Source organism: Fringilla coelebs (assembly GCF_963513975.1).
Source record: "Fringilla coelebs genome assembly, chromosome: 2".
Taxonomy (NCBI): Eukaryota; Metazoa; Chordata; class Aves; order Passeriformes; family Fringillidae; genus Fringilla; species Fringilla coelebs.
The window spans coordinates 17,081,049-17,105,745 of NC_140029.1; the positions used below are offsets into that span (position 1 = coordinate 17,081,049).

Consider the following 24,697-nt stretch of genomic DNA (forward strand, 5'->3'; position numbering starts at 1 on the left):
GGGTTGTTTGATAAATGGTAATTTAGTGCTCTTCATTCTCCTTTACAGCTGCAAAACCCTAGAGGTCAAAATACTAATGTTTACAACCAGACTAGCTAGTAACTTGGCCTTTTTTTTTAACACAGAGAAATAATGCTCTAATGAGCATATGACTCTAGTTTTTGGCAGTCCAAGATGGTCAATAAAATCCCAGTCAACACTGTCCAGAGTGTCAGTAAGCCTTGAACCAAGAGCAACTGTTCATCTACCATGTAACAAGGTCCTCTTCCATCAGTGTTTTTCCAAACAGGTACTAACAGCATCTCTGGAACAGCACAGCTTATGTACAAAATTAACAAGATTTATAAAATAGCTGTTAATTGCATTCAGGAATAAAGTCATAACAAGATAAGAACAAAATGCCTTAGCTTCATTTGCACACTCAGCACAGTGTGCTCAGAACCATGCATTTCTCTCATGCACGGCTTACACTTAAAGGCCAGGAAGAACTTAGAGAGTACTCTCAGCTTCACTGTTTGACTCCCTCTCATCTTCCAGAGGCCATAACCTACTCCTAGGCCATCCATCCTTTCCTCATGTCATGCAGTGACAAAGGGTTTGAAAACAATCAAATTAATTTCCACAGGGATGGGGCAAGGAGCACAATTACACACCTGTTTTTTCCTGCAAAGCAATCTGCATTAATGCTTCAGTGTTTTGAGCACAAAACTGTGTCTCTGCTTGCAAAAGAAAACAAACAGTCCTAGCCTGACTTTAGGCCTGCACAAGGATGCAGCCACACTCCCCACACTTGTAACCATATTCCAAAACAAGCCAGCAGCCTCCCTCCCCTATGAAAATTTGCAGAAATTATCCTCCCTGCCCAATCATTGCTGCATGAGCCTAAATAACTTCCAAGCAAAGTTACCCTTTGAGGGAAAACACCTCCTCCTGAAAGACCCTCCCATGTGTCTCCTGTCATCAGAATAAGAAATCCACATGCCCTGGTGACTGCTAGTTTGTGGGTATTCTACCATGGGACGTGAGATCTCATGAAGCAGTTCAGGCCATTCAGGCTCTAGACAATCCATTCCTAGCTGCATTCCACAGCAAGTTGCCATGATAACATCACTAACATCACTTCTGCCTCCATGCCAAGACATAGACACTTTCTCCCTGCAGTATCTCCCGAAATGTTTCAAAGGACAGGTCGCACTTAAGAAGATCCCCAGCAGGGCTAGAACACCACTTTATCCAGTTCTACATCAACACAGGGACAAGAACACAACTGTGAAAGAGTCAATCCTCCCAATGTGGTATTTTTCTTTATTTTACTTTATCTTAAGGTAAAATAAAGAAGTAAAAGAATGTTGCAGCACAGGTGTATACTAACCCAGGTCTACAAGGACTAAAGCCTTTTTTTTTTCAAATCATCCATTCTACAAAATTTGTTTTTCTACACACTTATAGTTAAGATGATTTGTTTGAGCTTAGTTTCTTTGGTTTGTTCTTGACATGAAAGATACAAAATTGTAAAGCTGAATGTTTAGGAAGTCATTTATATGAAACAAAGTATTGCACACTGTCTAAATTTTCTTGCTGATACTCATATGAGTTAGTCACAGCATGTTTTTAAACATTGCCCTTTACATTCAGGCTTTGGAAAGTATGATACAGTACAAGCTCTATAAAATCATATTCACAATGTTAGTTTACCTTTATAGCACTTAATTATATGGGACAGCAACAGTAGGGTGTGTATATTTGATGCTTTCTTAAGTTGCCAAATTGTAGCAGAAGAACATGATTTTGAACATCTGAGGACAAAGATATAAACATTAGTCCCTTTGATACAGATAGGAGAAGGCTTGTACCTACTAACTGAGCTCCTATTCTGTAAGAAAACAGGTAAAATAAAGCACATAGCTCATTTTCTCAAGAAAAGAAAGATAACACTGTTCCCAAGCTCAGTACCACTGATTAGCAGAATATACCCTCATTTACTGCTACTGTATAGCCTAGACATACATAGGCTCTAAGTTCCATAATTAGTGTCCTTTGTTACAAGGATAGAGTATTACATTCACATCAGAAAGGAGGGGAGAAGGAGAAGGGTGGGGGAAGATACTGTTCCATATAAAAGAAGCTACTGTGTTTCGCTGGCTCTCTGCAGAGGGGTTCTGTAGGTGGCCATTAAAACAACAAAGGAAGTTCAAGGGTTCAAAACAGATTTCTGCTCCCTAATACACAGAAATCTGCATTTTTTAACCCAGTCTCCCTGCTGTGCAATTATGTATGAATTTAAGACCAGTCGTTTTCTTACAAGAGGCTGTGTTGTGCAAGTGGGAGACAAAATCAGGTCACCCAATCACAAGAAGCAAATTTTTCCCCACCAGCCGCTGCACTCCTGAGAGAGACAAAGAGAAAAAAGCAGATTTTGTTACCTGCTCAGACTAGTTCAATTTCTAATCATATCCTTTGGAATTTTGAATACTTCTTCCATTTCCCTTCAGACCTAGGGACTAACATGGGAATCTAATTAAACTGTAAGTAGTGTCTGTTTAAAATAAGGCACCTGTCCTTTCTGAGACTCCTGTGTCTATTTGAATATCATTCTCTCCCTCTTACTTGCATTTCAACGCTAAATTTAAAGTAGCTTCTTTCCTCAGAGACATTTTATATATTTACTCAGTGCGTTCCTGTGGTCCATATGCACTGAAGGTCATGCCCTTCCAAAGCATTAGTCCCAATCGCTGTGCTTCATCCCATTGCTCACCTTAGAACCTCTCAAACTGTCAGCAGAGATTCCTCCAATTTCACAGTGGGTTTGCACAGGCAAGAAAAGCCACAGCGGCAAAGCCTGACCCACCAAGAAGCCTCCCTCACCCGCCACCCTGTGACTAATGTTCACACACGAAGAATATGAATATTTTACAACTCTTCAGAGAAAAACAAGCAAACAAACAAACCAAAAAAACCACAAACAAACAAAACCCTATCTCCTGGTGTTGGTCCAGAATTCGGCATTAGTGAACATCGTGAACATCTCTGAGACAAAATTTCTATTGCTAAAACCAGCTGATTTCTTACATGCTTTCACAGAGAAACCAGTAATTAGGGCTAAGGTTTTTTCCAGAGAGATATTGCAAAGTACATCAAGCCTAAACTATAGGACTATGTCTGTCTCATTTGCTCCCAAACATTATCTTCTGCACGACCATGAAGGCACAGATACGTTTGGAAGAGCCAGCCAGGGAAGAAATTACCTCCCTGACTACCCTGGAGGACATTACTCTAAAACCATCCAGCAACAATTACTTCCACAGGAAAGATGTGACCCAGGTCCATCAACTTCATTTATATATGGCAGTTCTGCTCTGCCAAAAGTTCTGTTACACAGCATCAATTCAGGATGTGCTGCACTGTCTCACATAGGTTGGCTGTTCCAGGATTCCCAAACAGTGTCTTATTTCCCTAAGGAGCAGTCATTCTTTAGTTTCTGTATTAAAAAATGAGTACTATCAGACATTTCTATTTATTAGGTATTACAAAAAATATTTTGTTGAACAAATGTCAACAGTAACTATCTCTTGTTATTCAAAGCTTATTTGAAAAAGAAATTGATGCTGTACACTAGAGATTACAAAGTTAATTCTGTTTAGTTTTAACACAGGCAATACACCGCACTAGATCAAAAGGGAAAAGCAAATCAGAAAATGTTCTGATTCTTCAATACAGCCCACAGTTCTTACTCTCACCCAGTGTAGTTCAGTGCTGAAGAGCTGTGGATTAATTTGTGGTTAGTGAGTCAAGAAAGAAAACCAGTCAATGGAATCACAGCATAGTACACTTTACCTGTAAATAAGAAAAAGCCTGGGTTTTCACCTTTCTTTCCCTCTACAATAAACTACAAATAGCCTCAAAGAATGTTGCAAACAAAGTTTAAATGTGTGAATAAATCTAATAATTTAAGACATTACAGTTTAAATATGTGGATGAATAAATATTTAACCTGCATGTATGTATCTGTGGATGTTAGACTTTATAGATAAGGTTGCCATGCTCAGACTGTGTCAAAAGACCACAGTCAGTCAAGCTGCATGCTTTCCCTTGCTGGGGTCACAAGACTACTTTTTGTGAGAGTGAAGAAAGTAAAGGGAAGGACAATTTTGAAACAATCTTTTTTTCAGCCTGATTTACCACTTTTCTGTCTGAAAGAGGCACCAGTGCATGGTCTACTGAAAACAACCTTTCCTATCTTTTCTGTCTAATATTCTTCCTAATCCATGGAGCAAATTTTTGTTTCTGCATGCATTGGAAAGGTGTCACAGATTATGTTCAGAGGGAAGAGACCTCAGGTAGCCCCAGATGAGTCTGTGTGTGACCTCTACTGAAGTGTTCTCCTGAAATGAGAGTGAACTTCAACAGTACAAGCTTAACTGCTGCTTCTTCAGCAAATGTCCCTCCAATGCTAGTTAAGGGACAATTTCTCTCTAAAACCTTCATCCTCTAAGAGCTTAGAAAGCCTCACTTTTCTTTGAATGCATTTTCACAGGTCAGATGCAGGCATGGCACCAAGGAGGGGACTAAAAAATTAAGTTCTGTCAAACCTGTGCTAACTTTGTGAGTGCAGGACAACACCCATCATCAGACAGAACTGGCAACATCTAGCTGTGTGTATTAATGCTGTGGGGGAGCCAGCACTGCAAAAGCCAGAGGCAGGGGCAGCCCAAAGGATAAGGAAAGCATCAGCTGTGCTAGAGGCATCTCAAGGAAGGAAATGGTAAAGCTGGTGAGCTGGTGAGAAGCTGGACCCAGCCAAGTGAGGACCCACTCAGAGTTGTTTCATGTGAAGCATGAAAGTGCAAAAAGATTAGATGGAAAAATAAAAAGCAAGCCCAGCATTAGGAGTTCAGATGATAAATCCTCCCAGATGGGACCCATGCACCCCTGCTCTTTCTGTCGGATCTTGTGTTACAAAGGACTGAAGCCACAAAACTGCTCTGAGATCACACACATCTACAGTGAACTAGATCCTCTTTGAATTCAATTTCAGCAGGTATTAAAAGGAAAGGATTTCTCTTTCAGCTCTTGTTAGCATTTTCATCCCATTCTGGAATTTGTCTATCATTTCTATCTTTTGATTTAGAAATGTTAATAAAGATTGATGGTGTCCCTGAGGAAAAACAGGTGAGGAGATAGCACAAGTCGGATTATATCATCCCAATAAATCTTCCTTTCAAAACAAACACAGCTTTCTCTTCTTGCAAAATACTGCTCTTTAAAGACTGTACTTTGTTTTTTTAATAAAGAAAAAGTCTTTCAACTGTGTTAATGATTAGCAAATGATATGGCAGCTCACCAAGATGCTTAGGCCTGTAGCTTTAGTTACTTATCAGATTAATACACATAAATGAAGGATTCTGTATTCTTCACTTACAATGGCTAAAGTCATTGGGTTTAGTGAGGGAAAGCTACAGCATTGAGCCTGGAAAAACGGGGAGGATGGAGGGAGAAACTGAGGAGAAAGGAGCTCCCTGAACACCCTCATAAGGATACTGCTGTCTGCAGCCTCCTTTGAATTGTGAATGATACTGAGAAATAAAAGAGCTCTAGAAGCAGCTTATAAAAATAATTAGTGGCATGAAAAGATCTACAGATGGAAAGACACTGGAGAGGTCTAATGTATTTAATTTAGATATAAGGGCACAAGAAAGAGGTACACAAAGGAATGAATAGTACAGAGAGAGAATTCCGGGATTCTTTAATTATCCAGCTTTGTAATGGAAGAACAAGTGGGTATTCAGAGAAATTAAATTAATTCCAGAGAGTTCCCAGGCAATACACAGGTAACCAGCAGAGCTGCTGGCCATGTTTCATCACTAAGGCCAAGAATTTAGGAAGAAATTAAAAAAAAAAAAAACAAAAAAAAACACACACCCAGCTCAGTTAATAGTAGCATGTGCAATGACAGCAGAGTGAATAAACAGCACATAAGAAGCTCATGCTCCAAAGGACCTGTCAAAGCCAAGCCTTCCTTCTCTCTGATAAAGCTTCATGTGTGGGCAGTTGTTACTACTGTTTCTACAGTACTTCTTACACTTTGCTGGAACCATCTGGTACCAGGGCCATGGAAACAGCACATGGCAGTGTCAGTGTTCTGCTGTAACAGAGGAAGAAAGAATATTCTTTTCCTCCCCTGAGCCCTCTCTCCATGCTGCCTCAGCCTGCAGCAGGCCATGCCTGGGATGGGAGGGAGCCTGTGCTGCTCTGTCTGCTGTTACAGCAGGACACTAACATCGCCATGTGCTGTTTCCATGGCCCTGGAACACCCCACAGAAGCATTTCATTTCCTCTCCAGCAGGAGCAGCAAGGCTCACTGTAACCACCCAAACTGGCTGTCATCCTCAGGTGTTTTCACTACTGAAGAGGATGTGCATGGACACCACTCCACTTTTCTTATCAGCTGATAAAAAGTGGACATTGATATAAGTCTCCTGCCACTGGCCATAGCTACAGAGCGCTCCTTAAGCTGTGGAAGCAGTTAAAAATGAGTCTGCATACACCCAGGAGCAGTGGTCTGGGCTCCTTTCCACAGGTGAAAAGAAAACCACGTTCTTCCCAGGGAAATGGGCAGAGGAGTCAATTCTGCACCCGGGGAGCACAGGGCAGAAGGGACACACTCATACACCTCACACCACAATCATGGGGACAACTTTTGCCTCCAGAGGGCAGAGAAATGTAAATGGAAACGATCCAGCTTGCTGCGACTGCTCCGGATGCCCAGTCTTCTGACTGAGTTCCAGGGGGGAGAGAAAGAAGGCAAAACAAACCTCGAAGGGATTCCTGAGGGCGGGAAGCTTTGTGTGCCCGGATAATGAACTGAGGCTGGGCTGCCACAGCCCCGTGGCCTGGCCTGGCACAGCCTGGCCTGGCCTCACACAGCCTGGCCTGGCCTAACACAGCCTGGCCTGGCACAGCCTGGCCTGGCACAGCCTGGCCTGGCCTCACACAGCCTGGCCTGGCCTAACACAGCCTGGCCTGGCACAGCCTGGCCTGGCCTCACACAGCCTGGCCTGGCCTCACACAGCCTGGCCTGGCCTCACACAGCCTGGCCTGGCACAGCCTGGCCTGGCACAGCCTGGCCTGGCCTCACACAGCCTGGCCTGGCCTCACACAGCCTGGCCTGGCACAGCCTGGCCTGGTACAACCTGGCCTGGCACAGCCTGGCCTGGCACAGCCTGGCCTGGCACGGCCTGGCCTGGCACGGCCTGGTCTCTCACAGCCTGGCCTCACACAGCCTGGCCTGGCACAACCTGGGCTGGCACAACCTGGCCTGGCACAGCCTCACCTGGCACAGCCTGACCTGGCACAGCCTCACCTGGCACAGCCTGGCCTGGCACAGCCGCACCGCCCGCACTTTGTTCCCACTCTGCCGTCCGCCGAGGAGTTCATCTGTCCCAGCAGGACGGGTAAGGGTGGCAAGGGTTAAATACCACTTACACGCAGGTACAAAAGGCCAGACAGCTGGTTTGTATAATTCCGGTTTTCGCAGAGCATTTTCCTTCCAGTGCGTCCCCTTAAAAAAGCTTTTCCTCGTGAGTTAATTCTCTCATTGGAGAATGCCAGGGCAGCTCAAATTATCTCTGAGATAATCCAAAGCTAAATTCGCTGTCAAACTCAGACCTGGGATAAGACTTCAAGAGAAAAGCTGTTATAAAATTATTCACCATTAAATCATTTAAAAACAAAGCAGAGAGTTTATTTTGTGTCTATCCTGTTCTGGTATTTTTCCCCCAAAAAACCTAACCACTCTATGTTACTAGGAGTTTCCAGATAAGAACATCTGTTTTTAAATAATCTCAGTGCTACTTTGGAGTTTCTACATCTTACACAATCAGCTGCTTTTTATTAACTTATTTGTTTGTGCAACACCATTGGTGAATGTTCATCCATTCATCGCTGCACATCAAGCAACTGGGGCAGATCCAGCAGCAGGAGTGTTCTGTGCTTGCCAATTCTGGTATATCAGCACTACTAACTAGTAGCTGAATCACACGTGCCTTGCCTGAGCAGGCATTCACTGAAGACAAACAGTCACTTACCGAATCCTCTTTTCTCCACATTTTAACAGCTAAGAAGTGAACTAAAAGCATAAGGCAACAGCAAGGCATTTAAGGTGCAGATGAATTCTCCTTCCCCTAACTCCCTGTCTCCAAGACTCCTTCAAGCCATGAAAAAAATGCCCTTTTCCAGGGATATCCCTGCAACCATGAGTACAAGAAGGAACTGATCCATGAGGACTCCTGTAAACAGATTTTACACTATTGTGCACAGCTTTGCAAGGCTTTGGAATACCATCCTAGAAGTTCTTGGAATTTCTCACAGTGTGAACTAATACTGACTGCCAAAGAGCTGAGGGCCTCGAGGGGGCAGAGCAAAGCAGTCTCCTAATTTGATAACATGCTGTATGACCTTCACCTCAGCCCACCACTTGAAGCCTTTGGCACATGACTGTCCTGTAGAGAACGGATGGAGGATACTGGGCATCACTCTTCAATTCACAGGACAAAGAGCAGCAGCAACAGCGAGGCGCAGGGTGTGCCACAACAGCCCTCAGGGACCAAATTTAACAGTTTCACTTCAACTATGTGCAACAAGGGAGAAAGCCCCTTTGCTGCACTCAGTCTGACTGACAAGCAATCTTCCCTGCAAGTCCTCCTAAGGGCTCAGAGCAGTGGACTTGATGCCCATCCTTTTAGAGGGTAAATGAAAAAGCATGGTCCTTGCAGCTTTTAATCATGGCACCTCAAGCTCTTAAATGCTTCAAAGACTGGATTATAGAGGTGTGCATGGAAGAACCAGAAAATCCTTCAAAGTCCAGTCCGATTTCTGCAACCATATATATTCTGTAACTACCCCTTGGGCAGCACTATTCTATCTGATCTGATTTTGAATTTTTGCAAGGAGTGGAAGTGGACAAGCTGCTTGGGAGCTGTGAAGATGCTGTGCATGATGGAGCGAGGGGGTGTTTCACTCAAAACAGGTCTCAATTAGTCCTACAGTGCCCAATGATCTTACAAGAAGATTGCAAGCAGTTTTGAAATGTCTTGACGCTATTGCTGTCCCTGTTGGAAACAAAAGCACCTTGTAATCATGCCATAAACCAAGAAGTTTTATAACAAGCCCTCTCCTCTACCAAACTGCCACTGTAAATAGAAAAATGGAGATCTCCACTAAAATGAACAAAGCTGTAGATCTGGGTTTAAAAGGTAAGGGGGATATGATTACACTTTACAAGCCACCTGCAGATCTTGAGTAAACTACTATTTAATTGAATCACTCTTCTGAAATTTCCTTTAAAGGAAAATAAAGATCCTGACTCATTATGGTTTCTTTGATCCTTTCCAACACAAGCAGCTATATGAAACAAGTAATTTTCCTTCCCTGGGTCCTCCACTATTTGCTTCCTGAAGTGTCAGCCTGTTCCAGAAGACTGTCCCTGCCTGTGACATAATACTGCTTATCCTGCCTATCATCCATTAAAGATGCAACAGTTCTGATTAAACTACTAATGAGGTAGGTCTACTGCCATGGGCGGGTAAACCATGTCTACCAAGGCACAGCAAAGAACAACCAAATCAGGACATGGCTTGTGACCTTCCCAGTCTCCATCAGCATTTTCTATTTCTTCTAATTCATTTTCTACTTCTTCTGATACATCCTGCTCTGTCTACATCCCCTCAGAAATGACAATCAAACCCAATGTTGTCCAAACCTCTTTTATGCTGGAGCATCTCTTTCTTGAGAGACTTCATACTTAAATGATGATTTAAATATTCTTCTGCATGTGCATGATATCTACACTCCCTCTATGCTTGTGAACTACAGAGGAAAAGCTAATACAAGTTTAATAATACACTAAGGTGATGGTAACAAAAGCAAAGCTACAGCTTTCCATAACATTAGATTTGCTTTATTAAGCTTTTAATACTGCAAGAGATTAACAGTGACAGATTCTCTTGTAGAGTAGCAAAAGCTATTGCAATTCTTGCAACTTTCACATTAATCACATTTAAACATGCTGCTAACAGATGGGCATCATGGAGTGCTAGGTCTCTCACAAGCCAGTACTAACAAAAAGAATGTCTAAGAGATCTTGTGGCTTCTACAGTTCAGAGGGATTGTATATCCAGGCACCTTGTTATTGTTTTTGTTGTATATTATCTAGGATTATTAGAAAAGCTCAAGTTAAATAGATGACAGACTTCAGCATACGTGAGCAGGAAGGGAGAGGTAGGGGGGGCAGAAAGAGTAAAAACAAGACCACCCACACAAAGTTCCTCTAAGTCCACATTTCACGTGCATGATCATGATTTTTCCACTACACAGGGCAAGCATTAAGTTCTGCAGTGCAACTTTTCCTCTGGCACTACTACCTGCAAAAACCTTTCTCCAAAGCCCAGACACAAGCCCAAGCTGTGAAAAATGAGCTGCCAGGCTGAAACCTGGCTGGACAGAGAATGCCAGTCTGTCCTCCCTCCCCTTTCATTAGTGCAGATGTCAGGTTCAGGTGGCCCTTTTTGACTGAAGCTGGGAGAGCACCTGAAGAAAACCAGTGTTAGAACTTGGCACCCAGATGTAGATGTTTAATAAACAGAATGTAGATGTTTAATAAACTTCCCAGGACTGTTTTTTAATTAAACCAAGTCCCAAGGTAAAACCTCATCTTTACATGACTGTAATTAACCAGGACAAGCTGTCTGTAATGTAAGAAAGCTCCATCTTCTCTACGAGCCAGACCTCAAAGAAAGACTGGCACTTGCAAACTCAGCCCAACCTAAGGTTAGTCCTCACAGAGTAAGGCCTGCAGATGTCCTCAGTTCCAGCCTACAAGGAATCCTGCTTGCTGAAAAGTAAGACTGGAGAATCCCACCTAGGAGTACTGCCTTCATATGGCACCTGAAAGCATTTGCCCATCAAGGACAGAAGCACTCCTGATGTGGAAGGGTCTCAGCCTTGCAGATTGCCTGTCATTTACAAACCAGGTCTGTGTGTCGTGGATCTATCACCCCACAAGCCAGCTTGATCTCACTGCTTGTGTGATAACTCCTCTGAGAGGAAGGATGTGCTGTCACTGTGCCACAGGCCTGAGAAGAGAGTGACAAAAAGCCTGTGGCAGTACCCACTTTACACTGTGACATTCACAGAACTTAAGGGACTCGGCTGAACTAGAAACTTCCTCTACTCAAGAGTGAAAGACAGGCTCACCTTTGAACAGGAGGGATGGGCCAAAGTTTAGAGTGCTAAAACTTGGTGATCTCAACAGCACTAGCAACCTCCCCCTAAGCTGTCATGGAAAGTTGGTGGATGAATCCAGGTCCCCTAGGCAGCAGAATTTTAGCCGCTGGGTCCTCCTTCTCAGTTCCAGCCTGCAAAACTAAACATTCTCAGCTCACTCAGGAGGAGCTCAGCACCTGGATGGGACTGAGTCTGCTCTATACACCTACCAACCACTGACTGATAGCAGCAAAGTCCACCTAAAAGCTGTTTGCTGTGTTTCCTCATAAACCACATTCCAGTGTCCACAATGTGCTTGGCCAGGACCACACTGACATGGGGCTTCCAGGGAGCAGAATTCACATGATGCTCACAACTGACCACGCTGACTCCAAAACATTGCAGAAAAAAGGCTGTACAGATATGAAAGGAAAATTCAGGTGAGCTTCCACAAGCTCTAAAAATTTGCTATCAGGGCACAAAGTCGTAGAAAGAACTGTTTATTATGTCAATGAAAATAATATTGGTATATAATTCAGCATCCTCATACCCAAGGAATATGATCTGAAAGGAAAAACAGGAATTACTTTTACACTGGAGATGTAACTTGGACAAAGAAATATTGTAGTATCAGCCAAAGTTTGCCTCAGTCAGCTCCAGCCTTCAATACTAGAGCACTTAATTATGCTCTCCAACATTCAGCTCTAGGGCTCGGTCCATCTGGCTCACGCCACTAGAATCAAGAAGCTACAGAAGAGCAGACTGCAGCAAACAAGGTCAGTATGTGCCAACTTCTGTAGAGATGTATTTAACAAGCCCAAGGTTGGACTGTCTCAAAAGGGAACAAATGCACGGGAGACACCTCTTTGTGAAAACAAATACAACATATTCCTTCAGTGCTTCTGCAAATGACACTGTATCACCAGTGTCATTTGTCTTTTCCAACCAGGTTGGAAAAGACCTTTTGAGATCATCAAGTCCAACCTATGACCTAGACTTGCATCACTTCACCTTTCATTTACCCATCTATTTTCCTGGAAGATTTTATTTCATTAACTTGGCTTTTCTACGTTTTAATTTTATTTTTCAACTTTTGCTGTAATATAGCAGGGGTAGTTCATTCAAAAGCAAAGTCTTTACTCTTGCAAGGATGCAAGTACCAAACAGCAGAATTCCCACATCCCTAAGCAGCTGTATCTCACTTCTAATCACCCATTACATGCAGTAGAAGAGTTTTCATCAATAACACCACAATCTCTGAGTCTAAAGTTATCTTCCATTGAGAGAAGGAGGGAATGGGAAGGAAGTGAACTCAACCATGAGATGCTTTTGGATGAAGATACAAATTCAAAACAAGTAAAAAACAAGATACATCAATTACCTTCAATTTTTACCTATGTAATGAGAGGTGGAGTACTAAATATTTTCTCTCATTTGACCAGTTTGCTGCTAATGTGGCTGTAAATTTCTTCTCCCATGTATCAAGCTTTTCTAATCTCAGTGACCAATATGATCTTGTCCAATCTTTCAACTGATCTTCTTCCATTATCTAGATACACATTTCTCTCTGTATATATGTGTGTGTGTGTGTACACAAAGTTGTTCCGCCCCTAGTGACACACAGAATTTTGATTAAGAATCTCTTCTTGTTTTTCTTCCTCATTGAGGAAAACCTATTTCAATAAGGTCTGCACAAAAATGGGCACACTTACTTATTTTAACCTTTTAGTCTCACAGTCCAAGATGTTGCTTATCAAGATAGATCTAAAGCCAGACAAGACTCATAAAGGAAATAATCAGCCTGAGCTATGATATTTTGCTGTTCCCTCTTATTTTCTTTAACTAATTGCCATTCTACTAGGTTCTTAAGAACAAGCAGATAAATGAAACATACCTTTAATCTACACTAATAATTTGTGTTAAGTTCCACTTGGACAATTTCATAAATGAATAGTCACATTATAGCTGCTGAATGTAGCTGTAACCCCTTCATTCATTTACAGACACAGCACTTCTCAAACACAGGTGCTCATTTTCATATGTACCTGTAGGCACATGATTTTATTGTTGTATCTGAGAGAGAATCATGCTCTGAATTTTATGTATATTGACAGAGGTCTCTAAAAAATATTTACAGCACAAACTAGGTAAATACCCTAGGTTATACTTCAGTCTGGACACTGATTCACCTCAGCTAACAGAGATCTATAATTAATGATAAACCTTCAGGTAAGCCTCCTAGTCTCCCTTAGGAGGGTTTTGTCCAGAGCATAGTTTATCCAACCTGTCTTGGCACCAAGGCTATATCAACACTGTGGCAGCTGTAACAGAGGCCTAAAAATACTACTGAAGTAATGAAGCAGTGATACTTATTTTAGAATATTAGCAGAGTAATGATTGCCCCAAAATACACTTCATCTACAGCGCAATTTGAAAGTACAGGAACTTAAACCAGTGCTTTTAATGTGCCAGGCACAATGAGTGCATTTACAACATCTATTAAAAGCAGGTTATGTTTGGGGGAGGGGGATAATTACATCTTAGCAGGTAGTTTATTAACTGAACAAGACAGCACCACATTAAAGATAATCAATGGAGAATAAACCACAGTTGTAAAAATTAATACTGTTCATTCACACACACCATGAAGGGAGTGAGGGGGTGGTGTCTGTGCTATTAAGACAGAAGTAAAAGTATAGCCCCTGTGAAACCACCATGAGAAGAGGAGTAAGGGATAGGATGGCACAAAATGAAAGTCATTCAAGGCATAACTTTCAAAAAAACAATACTGAAATTGAAAAGAAATAACCAGCAATTCTGGAGGGGAAAGAGGAATACAAACAAACAGTTTTGCAAACAGTGGAACTAATGAAACCTGGTTTTCTCCAGCGTTTATGTCATGCAAAGACTGACTTTCACATGAAGTAAATGTGAGCTACAACTGGAGCACTTTTTTTTATTAGATTGGAACATTTATATATGATTCCTTCCCCAGTGGATTTTCTAGTTTCTAATAAAGAGCAAGACCTTCCTCCAAATGCAGTAGGAATAATCTGTCCTCTCCTTTACCTGGCAGCCTCTTTTATGATTTCTACATTGTGGCAATGTAGTTGAAATTGTAGCTGAGTAACAAATATAAAATTCCTGAATGGCTGGTGTGAGATACCCAGGCACAGCCACCTCCTTCCCTGCTATACACACAGAATGTGCTATTCCTTAATACTTGTTTTGGATAAGAAACAAGGCTAAAACAGTGCTGCCAGGATAATCCAACTTACAGGGTAAAATTTGTCTTTGGTATGCTAACCATGTGCAAGGCTTCGGGCAATTTTCTGCAGAGACCAAGACCTCAGGTTCCTGCAGCAATACTTGTTGCAAGGAATAGTCAACACAAGAGAGGAGATGAGATCTCCTCAGTGTGCTGAGATAGGAGCCTCTGTGATGATTTTAACTGCTGGTTAAAATAAGTGGGGTAGAGGAGGACCAGAGGAGCTGAGTTTAGTACAGCCTGAAGCAGAAGAACCAGTCAGAAGCTGGTTTGGATAAGTATGGGAAAGTTGGGAAAGTCATCCCCCCAAAAATTACAAAAAGAAAAAAAGCTTGCGTTAAAAGTTTGGGCTGTGCAGAGCAATGTAGTTCCAGGGTTAAGGCTGGGCATATGAAAGTCAGTGGTCAATCCATGATATATGCTTTCTTTTTTTAGAAATCAATTACGATACATCTCCTGACTCTCCTCCTGTATACAACACTTAACCAAAAACCACTTCACCAAAGAAAAGACCATGCCTATGACAAGAACAGGCCCTCTATTTCCTGCAAGTAAATAAACTTTACAGGCAAAAAAAAAATGGAACTGGGTAGTATCCATTCTTTGGACCAACTCTGATTTGCATGGTAAGCATTAAATCATAATTAATCTCTTGTTTCACTTAAAATTAAATCACCCCTTATCATAGATCACTAGATCACTAAGTAGTGGATGTAGTGAAACGTGTATAGCATCTTTAAAAAGTTTGCCTCTGAGCATCACAGTGAGTTACTGCTGCCTATCTTGAGTTTCATCACCCAGAAGATCTGATTTCTGCAATCATGGACAGTTATAGGCTTCTGAAGAGAACAATGCTTGGCAATGCCTTTTTGGAAAAAGGAAAAAAAAACAGGCAAAATTGAGCATGCACAGAGAGCCCAGTTTTGCCTTTAAAGCAATCCAAAGCCTCTGGACACACTGGAATTTTTCAGTGCACCTTACATATTCTGATCCTAAGAATGACCCAGTTCTGTAGCCACTGATACACACATCTTCAAGAAGGATTAGTACCTTTTCCACCCCAGCTCACCTTCTGTCTAGGTCAACTTAAAAGTCTGTTCAAACATTGTCAAGATAACAAAAAACACTTTGAAAAGGCAGGGGGAAAAGCTGCAGAGGCCTGAAGACTGTACATTTTTATAGCACAAACACATGCTCATTCCCTTTAATCACATGCACACACTTGCAAGGCATCTCCACCAAACTTTCTCAGGGATTTGGTCTGAGTGGCTGTAGTTCAAAGTCCAACTGCCTTGGCAGCTGAAAAGAAAGAGAAAACCATGGTGGCTTTGTAAGAATTACAGTGATCTTATTAAAAAAAAGTATGTCACTCTCTGCTGGGACTTAACATGGCAGTGCCACGCAGCACTCATTGAATTGAGCAGCATTTCAAGCACACAGCTCCTGGTATAATAAGACTACAGGCTTAATTAGGTTCCTATCAGTATTGCTTTTTTCCTGCCTTCAGCCAAGAAGGTATAAGAAAAGATTGTCCAATACAGATACTGCAATTTAAAGTCTCAAGTTAAGAACACAGTGGGTGGATATCTACTGTAAAATCTACCCTAAAAACATGCCAGTTGTTAAACTAAGCAGTGCATTAGAAGCAGTTAGATATAATGAGAATGTAAATGGAAAGTATTCTAGGGAGATATTTCAGCTAAAAACAGCATACAGACTATGCTATCTTTTATTTTAATCATGCTTTAAGCCCTGCCTTTTTGAACTTTTTATAAATTCTGCTATCTCCCTTTGCAGTTACTTACATATTGGTATATAAATTCAAAGACGAGAAGCAATTAGGAATGAAGCGAAGACTCCCTCTCTTGATGCTAATACATCAAAGGAAGTGAAAAAAACCTTCCCCCCTCATACACACTGGGTAACACAGAGAGTTTCTGCTCTTCACAGCCTAATAGCTCAAGTAGCTCCAATCGAGAGTCTGATGTCAGCCTCTGATTACATGGAGATGCCAAGCGATTGGGAAGAGCAGCTTCTGAGAAATCCCAGCTCTCTGACTCCAGCGACCACGCAACCCTGCAACAATGCATTTCAAACACACACATGTATTACTCACATCAGCTGGCCTTATTTTTTTCCCCACTTTGGAGATCGTAACATTTCTATTAAGAGTTCCCTGGGAGTATCTGCTTGATTTAGGTACATGTGTGAAGGAAATGTGTCAGATCAGGGGCTTTTTTAAACAGCTGTCGCTCCCCTGCACCCAATCTCTTTTGCTTTCCAGTTTGGAGAGAGGAAGAGCCAGGTGCTGCCTTTAAACAAACACATTTCAGAAGTCTGCTTTTGTCTGAATGCAGAAGAAGAGGTTGGGACTGGCTCATGGCAGGGATCAGTAAGGACTGCTCCCATCCTTTTTCTGCACTTTTTGCACATCTCTGCCAGATCAGCCTAATCCGATCCTCAGAACTGAAGCCTCAGAACAGGTAAACCTATGTAAGAAATGCCAACAAAACCTGATTCTGCTGATTCAGAACAGCAGCTGAGTGGCACCCTGAAATTGGGTATTCATATTTCCTTCCTGCTAGTCCTTCCCACAAGTCCTTCCCTCAGTCCAAGGACATTTGAGAACTGTGCAAGAGTTTTTTGGAAACACTCCAGGCCCTTCATCTTTCAAAACGGAAAACTAACGTTGCTTATGCATCTGAATCAACAGGTGAATGACCTCCCCATGCCCTCAGCACGTTACCAGAGTTCGTTTATTTCTTAATCACCATATCTCCCCTGTATGAGCAGGGAAACTAACCAAAAGTAGGAATGACTCCATTAATTTCACTGGAACATTCATCTTATGTTTCTGTATGAACACAAACATTATGCTATTAAGGCTTTTAAATAGAAGCGCAGAGTTTTAAAAGGGGCTGTAGGAAGAATTTCTGCTAAACCATTAGATCCACAGTAAGTTCATGTCTCTTACAGGTCTGGTTCTATTTCCTATGCAGTTTTGCTCCTGTGTAAAGGAGACCTTATTGGTTTTAAAGGAGCTTAAACATTTCCAGCAGAATTTCTAATAAACCCACTGGAGACCCTTGCTTGGCTCTTGAGCATGAGCCAGAAAGAAGCTGCAATAACTACTATGATATTACACAGCTGTGTAGCTGCAGTGAGGTGGAAATCAAGCATTGAATGTTTTTTGATGTGTTTTTTTGACTGGCAGGCTCTCTATCTAGCAACAAAATCCCCAAACATTCACACCTGGTACATTAGCTTAAGTACTGTTTGTGGAATGACAAGCAAGGAGCTATAGAACAGACAAAGGCTTTCCAAGCTACACCAGTGGAAGACCAAGGAAATTAAATTCAGCAAAACTCTAGAAGATTTACACCTGTTAAACAGGGGATGGCTTTGGAGGAAAACCACTGCTTTCTGCTCTTCATCTGTTACCAGGCTCTGCCAGACAAAGTCTACTGAGTCTACCTGAGCACTGAACTCCCAGAGCCTTTCCACTGAGCACCTCACTGGCCTTGGCAGGAAAAAGGATTGTACACTATGCTTTTATCTGAAAAGAGACCAGAGTCTGCATTCCACAAGCTAACAGGACTGAAAAGGACAACCCCAGCTTTCAAAAAGTTTCATCCCTGCCAAAGCCACCTGACAAATTCCATTCCATTACCTTCTATCAGATACTAAATGCAGGAGAAAAAATACCTCAAGCAAAGCCTCTGAATGGTTGTGTTCCTGTGTTAAAGGTATTCTATCACCATGCTGTAAACAGAGATAAGGCATATTTTCTGCTAAATGACAGTACTCTAGCTAATGGTGCTCCAGTAATGTTAAGGTAAAGTGGGGCTGGGATCCTTAAGTGAGCAGGTTTTTCTTCCTCTGTCCCTTTGTTGTTCTGACAGCAGTAAAGGTAAGAAGGAAAGCCCATGCTTTGGCCTCCCTCTCCTTTCCACTCTGCTAATGTGCCATCAAACCTCTGCATTTAGAAGAAACCATGCACTGAGGAAATTCTCCAACATTCCCACAGCCACAGCCTGGGTTATTTACATTCACAGGCAAACTACAGGCAAGTGTACCAGAGAGGTGAGTTCTGTTACACAAATGAACACACAGTGACCAGCACAACACCAAGAAACCAAACCTGGCAAGTAAAGCCAAAAGCCTTTCTCCTCTTCCAAAACGGCAAGTGAAGAGGTTGTGTCATTCCATTCGGGCAGGTAAAGGAAACAAAGCTGAAAGTGATGGATTACTACATCCAGTGTACAGCTGCTTTTCTTTGGAGGTTTTATTCCGAACCCAAGAAAGACTTGCCAATTAATATAATTTCAGTGCACAAAAGGAGCCCTGAATACATCCTCTTGCTTCATGTCCCCCAGGTTACATTAGTGTGCACCTCTAAAAGTGCAACCACCCCCACACTTAGCCTCACCAACTATAAAGGACAATAATACAAAGTTAAAGGAAGCTAGGAAACTCTTCTGTTTTGTCTCCAGCAGTATCTGAGTATTTTTGTGTAAATGTATCCAATCCATGGAGATCTACAGCTGCACCTCAGTACCACAGAAAATCCATACCATGAAAATTGCACTTTCAATCTCAAAGCTCTCGAGAAGCTGAGATAAAGTGCAACACTTATTTTCCCAACATGAATGCTTTTTTTCTTTCAAGATGTATCTACTCTTAAGGTCTTATGTACCTCTCTGAAGATCTCTGCAAGGATCCTCACCATTCCTAAGCCTGGGATGGCCTTACAATGCAACTGAAATCTGAGATGGAAGCATGACAATTTCTTGATTACATTTCAACAGCAATTGAGACTTCAGCACATTAAGTCAAGGAGGAGGAGGAGGTGCATTTTCTGATGAGCTTTGGCTCCAACACATGTTTTGTAAAAATGGTAGGACTGTGGCAGAAAATACATGAAAACCTTATAAGAGATTAAACATTTCCCTGCAGTGCTCAAAACCCAAACAGAAAAGCGTTATATCAGTGTGGCTAAAAGCCACACTAACAAAAACTCCAAACCAAACAAAATCAAAACAAAACCACCTAAAAAGCATAAGGAAAGAGACTAAAAGCAAGAGTGAAACTTGCCAGGCTGTTCTCAGTAACCAACTTCAATCAAACAGAATAAATTAATGCAGAGCCTAAAATTATAAAGAATCAGTTCAGAGCTGTCTTTTTTATCTCAATACTGACACTTCAGGAAAAAAGAAAATCCTATAGAGGAGCTCACTGTAGAGATCCAAAGGCCTCTGAAGAGCAGAGTAACACAGGAGATCCCCACACTTCGAAGCAGCTGCATCACTGACTGTTAGCAAAATCAGGAATGGAAAAGTGGAGAAATGAAGATACAGCAGGCAACTTCTGGAAACCATACAGCTTTTAGAAAGATTGGCTATTGGTAGCACATTGATGCATTTGAAAAAAAGCCTGGAATGTGTGGAATTCTCTGGGATGCCAGGGTGCAAAAAGGATCTCATTAGCTAGGGCTTTCAAAATCTGCTGCCCGCTTGTTGCCTATTATTCAGAAAGCAAGATGGCTTACATCATCAGTTTCTGTAAAGTACAATATTCCACTTAAACTGCTTGATGTCTAGTCCCCTAGACTGAGAAATCATCTTTTCAAATAACCATGGAGGCACTGAGTCCCGAGTCTACACACTAGTCCAGCACTTCTGTGTTTCCGTATTACCAAGATAATCAAGCTTCTAATAATAAACCTGGGCAGTACCACACTGCCAACAAGAAAACTCTAAGCAACATCCAGACTGACAACAATCATGTTATTCCTACATGGTTCTGCCTTAGAAGCAGACCCTGGAACTGCTCATGATGAAAAGCAGTTAGTAGCAGTAGTTAGTAGTAAAGTAGTCAGCTCAGGAGCTGAGCAGGAAAGCATTTCTCACCATTGTTTCTCTTATATTCAGAGAATGGGAAAGAATTCATGTTTGCAAGATGCTGGCTGGCCAGAGGCTTAAAAGAAAGATGAAAGGACAAGCAGCATCTGGGGAGGCAGAGGGGAGGGACCTTGAATTTTTGAAGATGACCTGCTTGTAACTACCCAGAATCCACCCTTTATTGTACCTAACAAAGTTTTCCAATCACAATGAACACTGACAAAAACAAAGGCAACACACAAGTAAATACCTTTACTAGTATCTTAGTAGAGGACTTTAAATAATTTTCATAAAGCAGAGTATATATATACTTGCAAATGCTCACCATTGCAACAGCAACAGAGCTTAGAATGTTAAGGCCTTGTGAAAATGACAGTAGTGATAAGCATTACTGGAAAAATGCCAGTTTTAATTACTTTTAATTCTTCATTAATATTCCCTGAATCCAACATAGATGTTTCAATATAATGATACATAATTTTCAGTGTAATATACAACATTATTATGCAAAACTGCATATTATGCTATTTGCAAGATAACTCCTTTCCTGCTCCTCTTCCCCTCGGTATCATCTCTGCAATTGCCAAGGAATGGCATTCTGGGCAAGGAATGCCCCTCTAACCACTGGCTCCAAAAGCTCTTGAGATGGCATTAGCCCATAATTTCCTTTTTCTAATGCAGCCTGAGTGTTCACAGGGGAGTCTCAGAATACAGCTGGCTTATGAGACCTGGAGAAAAAGGCCTTCCATTGTCACAGCTCTGTATCTGGGGAGTGTCCAGTAGCATTATTCTCAAAACACTGTACTGCATTTGAAGTTGGAATATGAAGAATGTCTCACTGTGGCAAGATAGGCTAGTAGTTTTAAACCGAATACTTGAAAAACTTGTGGTTGGGCTGCACTGTCCTGGTGTTAACATCCCAGTACATGGTGTCTCAGTCAATGCACCAATAAGCCCAGCCCCTCCAGACTCATAACATGCAATAAATTCAACATAGCCGTTGCAGTCATGCCACGGGTGGGGTGGCTGCATGCCTGTCACCAGCTTGTTCCTTGTGGTTGTGAGTCCAAACCTCCAGCCAGTTCTGAATTATTCTTAGATGTGTCATTTGGGCTGGACAGCCAAAAGACAGCCCTGAGGTCATCCCATCATTTCCATGCTCACCACAGGAGATAGAAGTCAGTATGCTTTAATGTGATGCTGATTAGGTCCTGGGCAGATCTGTGACCACCTGCGATTGCTCTCTTGGTTTCAAAAAAACAACTGGGTGTAGTAATTTGAGTGCAATACTTTCAGGAGTGAATTATGTAGGCACTTCATGCATAAAACAAACATTAGCATAGTCTTGCTGAAAGTAATAATGAAGGAGGAGGCGTCAGCCCAGAGAGGAGAAAGCACACTATCATTATACACTCCAGGGAAGATGGGCAGCTTCCTGCCAGGCAGTTTTATCTGTCCCTCGGGAACAGTGAGCGGTCTGCAGGCCAAAGGGAGTATTGCTGTGAGTGTGTATGGATTTTGGGGGAATGTGAGGAGATAACAGAGTGGTGCTGTTCAGTGCTGGGTCTCAGCTGAGATGCTCAGATGCAGCACTGTGCAAATGTAGCTCTGCTGATCCAACACTGGAGGGGGAATAAAAGCAGCCAGAGGAGGCACAGAAGTTGCCTGTTCATGTAGGTTGGATTGTATCGAGGCTTTCACCTTCAGGGAAGATGTGGTACAGCGCTGCATGGAGAGAAGTGATGAGGATGGAGGTGTGCTTTGAGCAGCTGTACAGCTGCAGGCAAGACACACACCTACAGGAGGAGGGGTGGGGGCAAAGCCCGGCGTTGTGGAGGATCCCTTGGCTGACCAGACCTAGGGACATCTGCAGATCTATCAGTGGCACTGTGCTGTATACAAGAAGAAGGAGGAACAGCTGGCAAACACAGGGAAGGTCATAACCAAAAATTTCTCCTCTCTTAAAGAGAGAAGGATTTAAAAGAAAACCAAACACTAAAAAAATTTATCATCACAGGGATAAAGCCAGACTCTCTAATTAAGCAGATGACATAACTGTGCTGTAATATCAAGATTTTGCTCTGTGATTTGCAAACAAGCTGCACTTGCACAATCCAGAAAGAAAAAAGCCATAGAGATTAGAACAGCTAAGCTCTGCTCTCACTTACATTAGTATATACCCACACTTACTCAGCTCAAAAGACCTACAGATGAGAATGTGATACGAGGAGTTTCATTTCCTCAGACAGTTCCCTCACTAGCCCAGCCAAGCCTCCTTCTCACTGCAGTTTCCAATCACAGCCCAGCACTCTGCTCTGATTACACACTCATGCTGAAATCACAAAAAATCTCCCTCATTTTGTTCTCATCTATGGTTGATGCACATTAATACATCCCCAGCTAAGTCACTGTCACTGTACAGATGCTGAGTATGCAGCTTAAATACCGTTGAATACCTAAGGCTTGATTCTGTTAATCACAACAACTTCACTGATCCTACAAGAATTACGTATATTCCACAATGCTCCAAAGGGGAGGAAATCCAAAGCACAATTTTTTAAATGGCATATTTATGAAAAACACCTAGAAGAGGGCAGGGTCTTGCTTATCCTGGTGTAAACTCACTTTGCTGTACTTAGTGGAGCTTCTCAGGATTTAGAGGGGTACAGCAAAAGGCAAAAACTAAGCCAAATTCTCCTTTCAAGCCACTGCTTTTCCTGAAACAGATACTGAAAGGTCAGAACCAATAGCAATCTCTGCTACTCCAGACTTCCAACCCACAGCTCTATCTATCAAAAAAACCCCACGTATCCACAAGTGCTTGGGAAGCGTATGCACCAGCGAGAGTACAAAATCATTACACTCCTGTGAACACGAGCCATATTCAGCAGAAATCAGCAGCTGTTATGACTACAGAGCTTTTCACTGCTTTTATAGTTTGGGTGGAGAAGAAACAGGATTCAAGCACTGCTCATAACACAAGTTCTATATTGCCTTGATCTTTATCCTCCTCCCCCTCCTCCACCCTCCCCTCTTTGCTCTTCAGGGCCACTCTTTAAACAGAAAGAAGTCATTAGCCAAACTTCCCTCATTTTATGGCCCCGACAGTTAGGTAACGAAGCAGTTTCATTATTTCTACTTAAGAGCGTTCGATCGGGAATTCAGAGACACTTCTAAGGGGAAGATATGTGTCGGGGAAGGGGGACAGGCCGGCAAAGGGAGAAAACACAAATATGCCCGAGTGCGGCGGATCATCTCCATCAGTCCCGGCGCCCAGCTGACAGACCTCGTCCCCCTCCCTGGCCAAACCCTTGGCTGCAGAAGATGCGTCCCGAGAGCCCCGCCAGCCAGCTCCTTACGTAAGGCACAAACCACTGACATCATCCCTCCCGCCGGCATCGCCGCGGCGCCCAGCGGCGCCCGCAGACCCGACCCGCGCCCGCCCGTTCCCTTCCCACTCTGCTGCCCCGCCGGGGCTCCTTTCCCACCGACTCTGGCCCCAAACTTTGCACGGCAGGTTGCCAGGGGATGGCTTTCCCCGCCGGGCGCCCCGTGCTGCGATGCGCTCCATCCATCCCGCGGTGCGCCCCATCCATCCCGCGGCGCTCCCCATCCATCCCGCATTCCGTGGTACTTACGCACTGCCTCCTGCTTGGGGTCGAGGCCGCGCACGGCTCCCTGGAGGCCGGCGATGCGGCCGTGCAGCGCCCGTACGCGGCGGTGGGTACCCTGGATGTCAGCCTCGACCTCCTGGAAAAGGGTGCAGGCGTGCCGGGCCACGTCGGAGAGCTGTCGGAGGATCCGCGACAGGGCTACGTTGCTGACCGAGCAGAGGTCCAGCACCATCAGCACCGCTGCCGCCTCCCTCTCCCCGCCGCCAGCCGCCTCGGCGCCTTCGCTCGCCGTTCCCGGCTCCTCCGGCGGCGGGTCCCGCGGCGGCGGCGGCGGCTCCGCGCCCCAGCTCTCCTCCAGCACGGAGGCGGCGGGCTGCCGCCGGCACAGCCGCTGCGGCTCCACGGTCCGCTTGGCGAACGGCATGGCCGAGCCCTCGGCCGGAGCTCTCCCGGGCTCCCGCGGGCACTGGCGGGGATCGCTGCCCTCCTCCCCCTTCTCCTCCTCCTCCTCCTCCTCGTCCTTCTCCTCCTGGCCGCCGCCGCTGCTTGCCCGCCGCCGTCACTCCCGGGCGGCCGCCGGCGGGCGGCTCATCGCCTCGCTCCTTCCCTGCGCGGGGCTCCTGGGCTGCGGGGCGGCCGCCGCGCCGCCGAGCATC

At 43.5% G+C, this 24,697-nt stretch overlaps 1 protein-coding gene across 1 annotated transcript in view; it reads right to left on the minus strand.

Annotated features, from left to right (window-relative positions):
• NHS (NHS actin remodeling regulator) overlaps positions 1 to 24,465 on the minus strand; it is a gene marked incomplete at its 5' end in the record, with an annotated part of 241,744 nt that extends 217,279 nt beyond the window's left edge. Inside the window, one exon of the mRNA XM_084226455.1 lies at positions 24,066 to 24,465. Coding sequence (XP_084082581.1) covers positions 24,066 to 24,465 — 400 coding nt within the window. The remainder of the gene's footprint in view (positions 1 to 24,065) is intronic.
• Between the last annotated feature and the right edge of the window lie 232 nt (positions 24,466 to 24,697).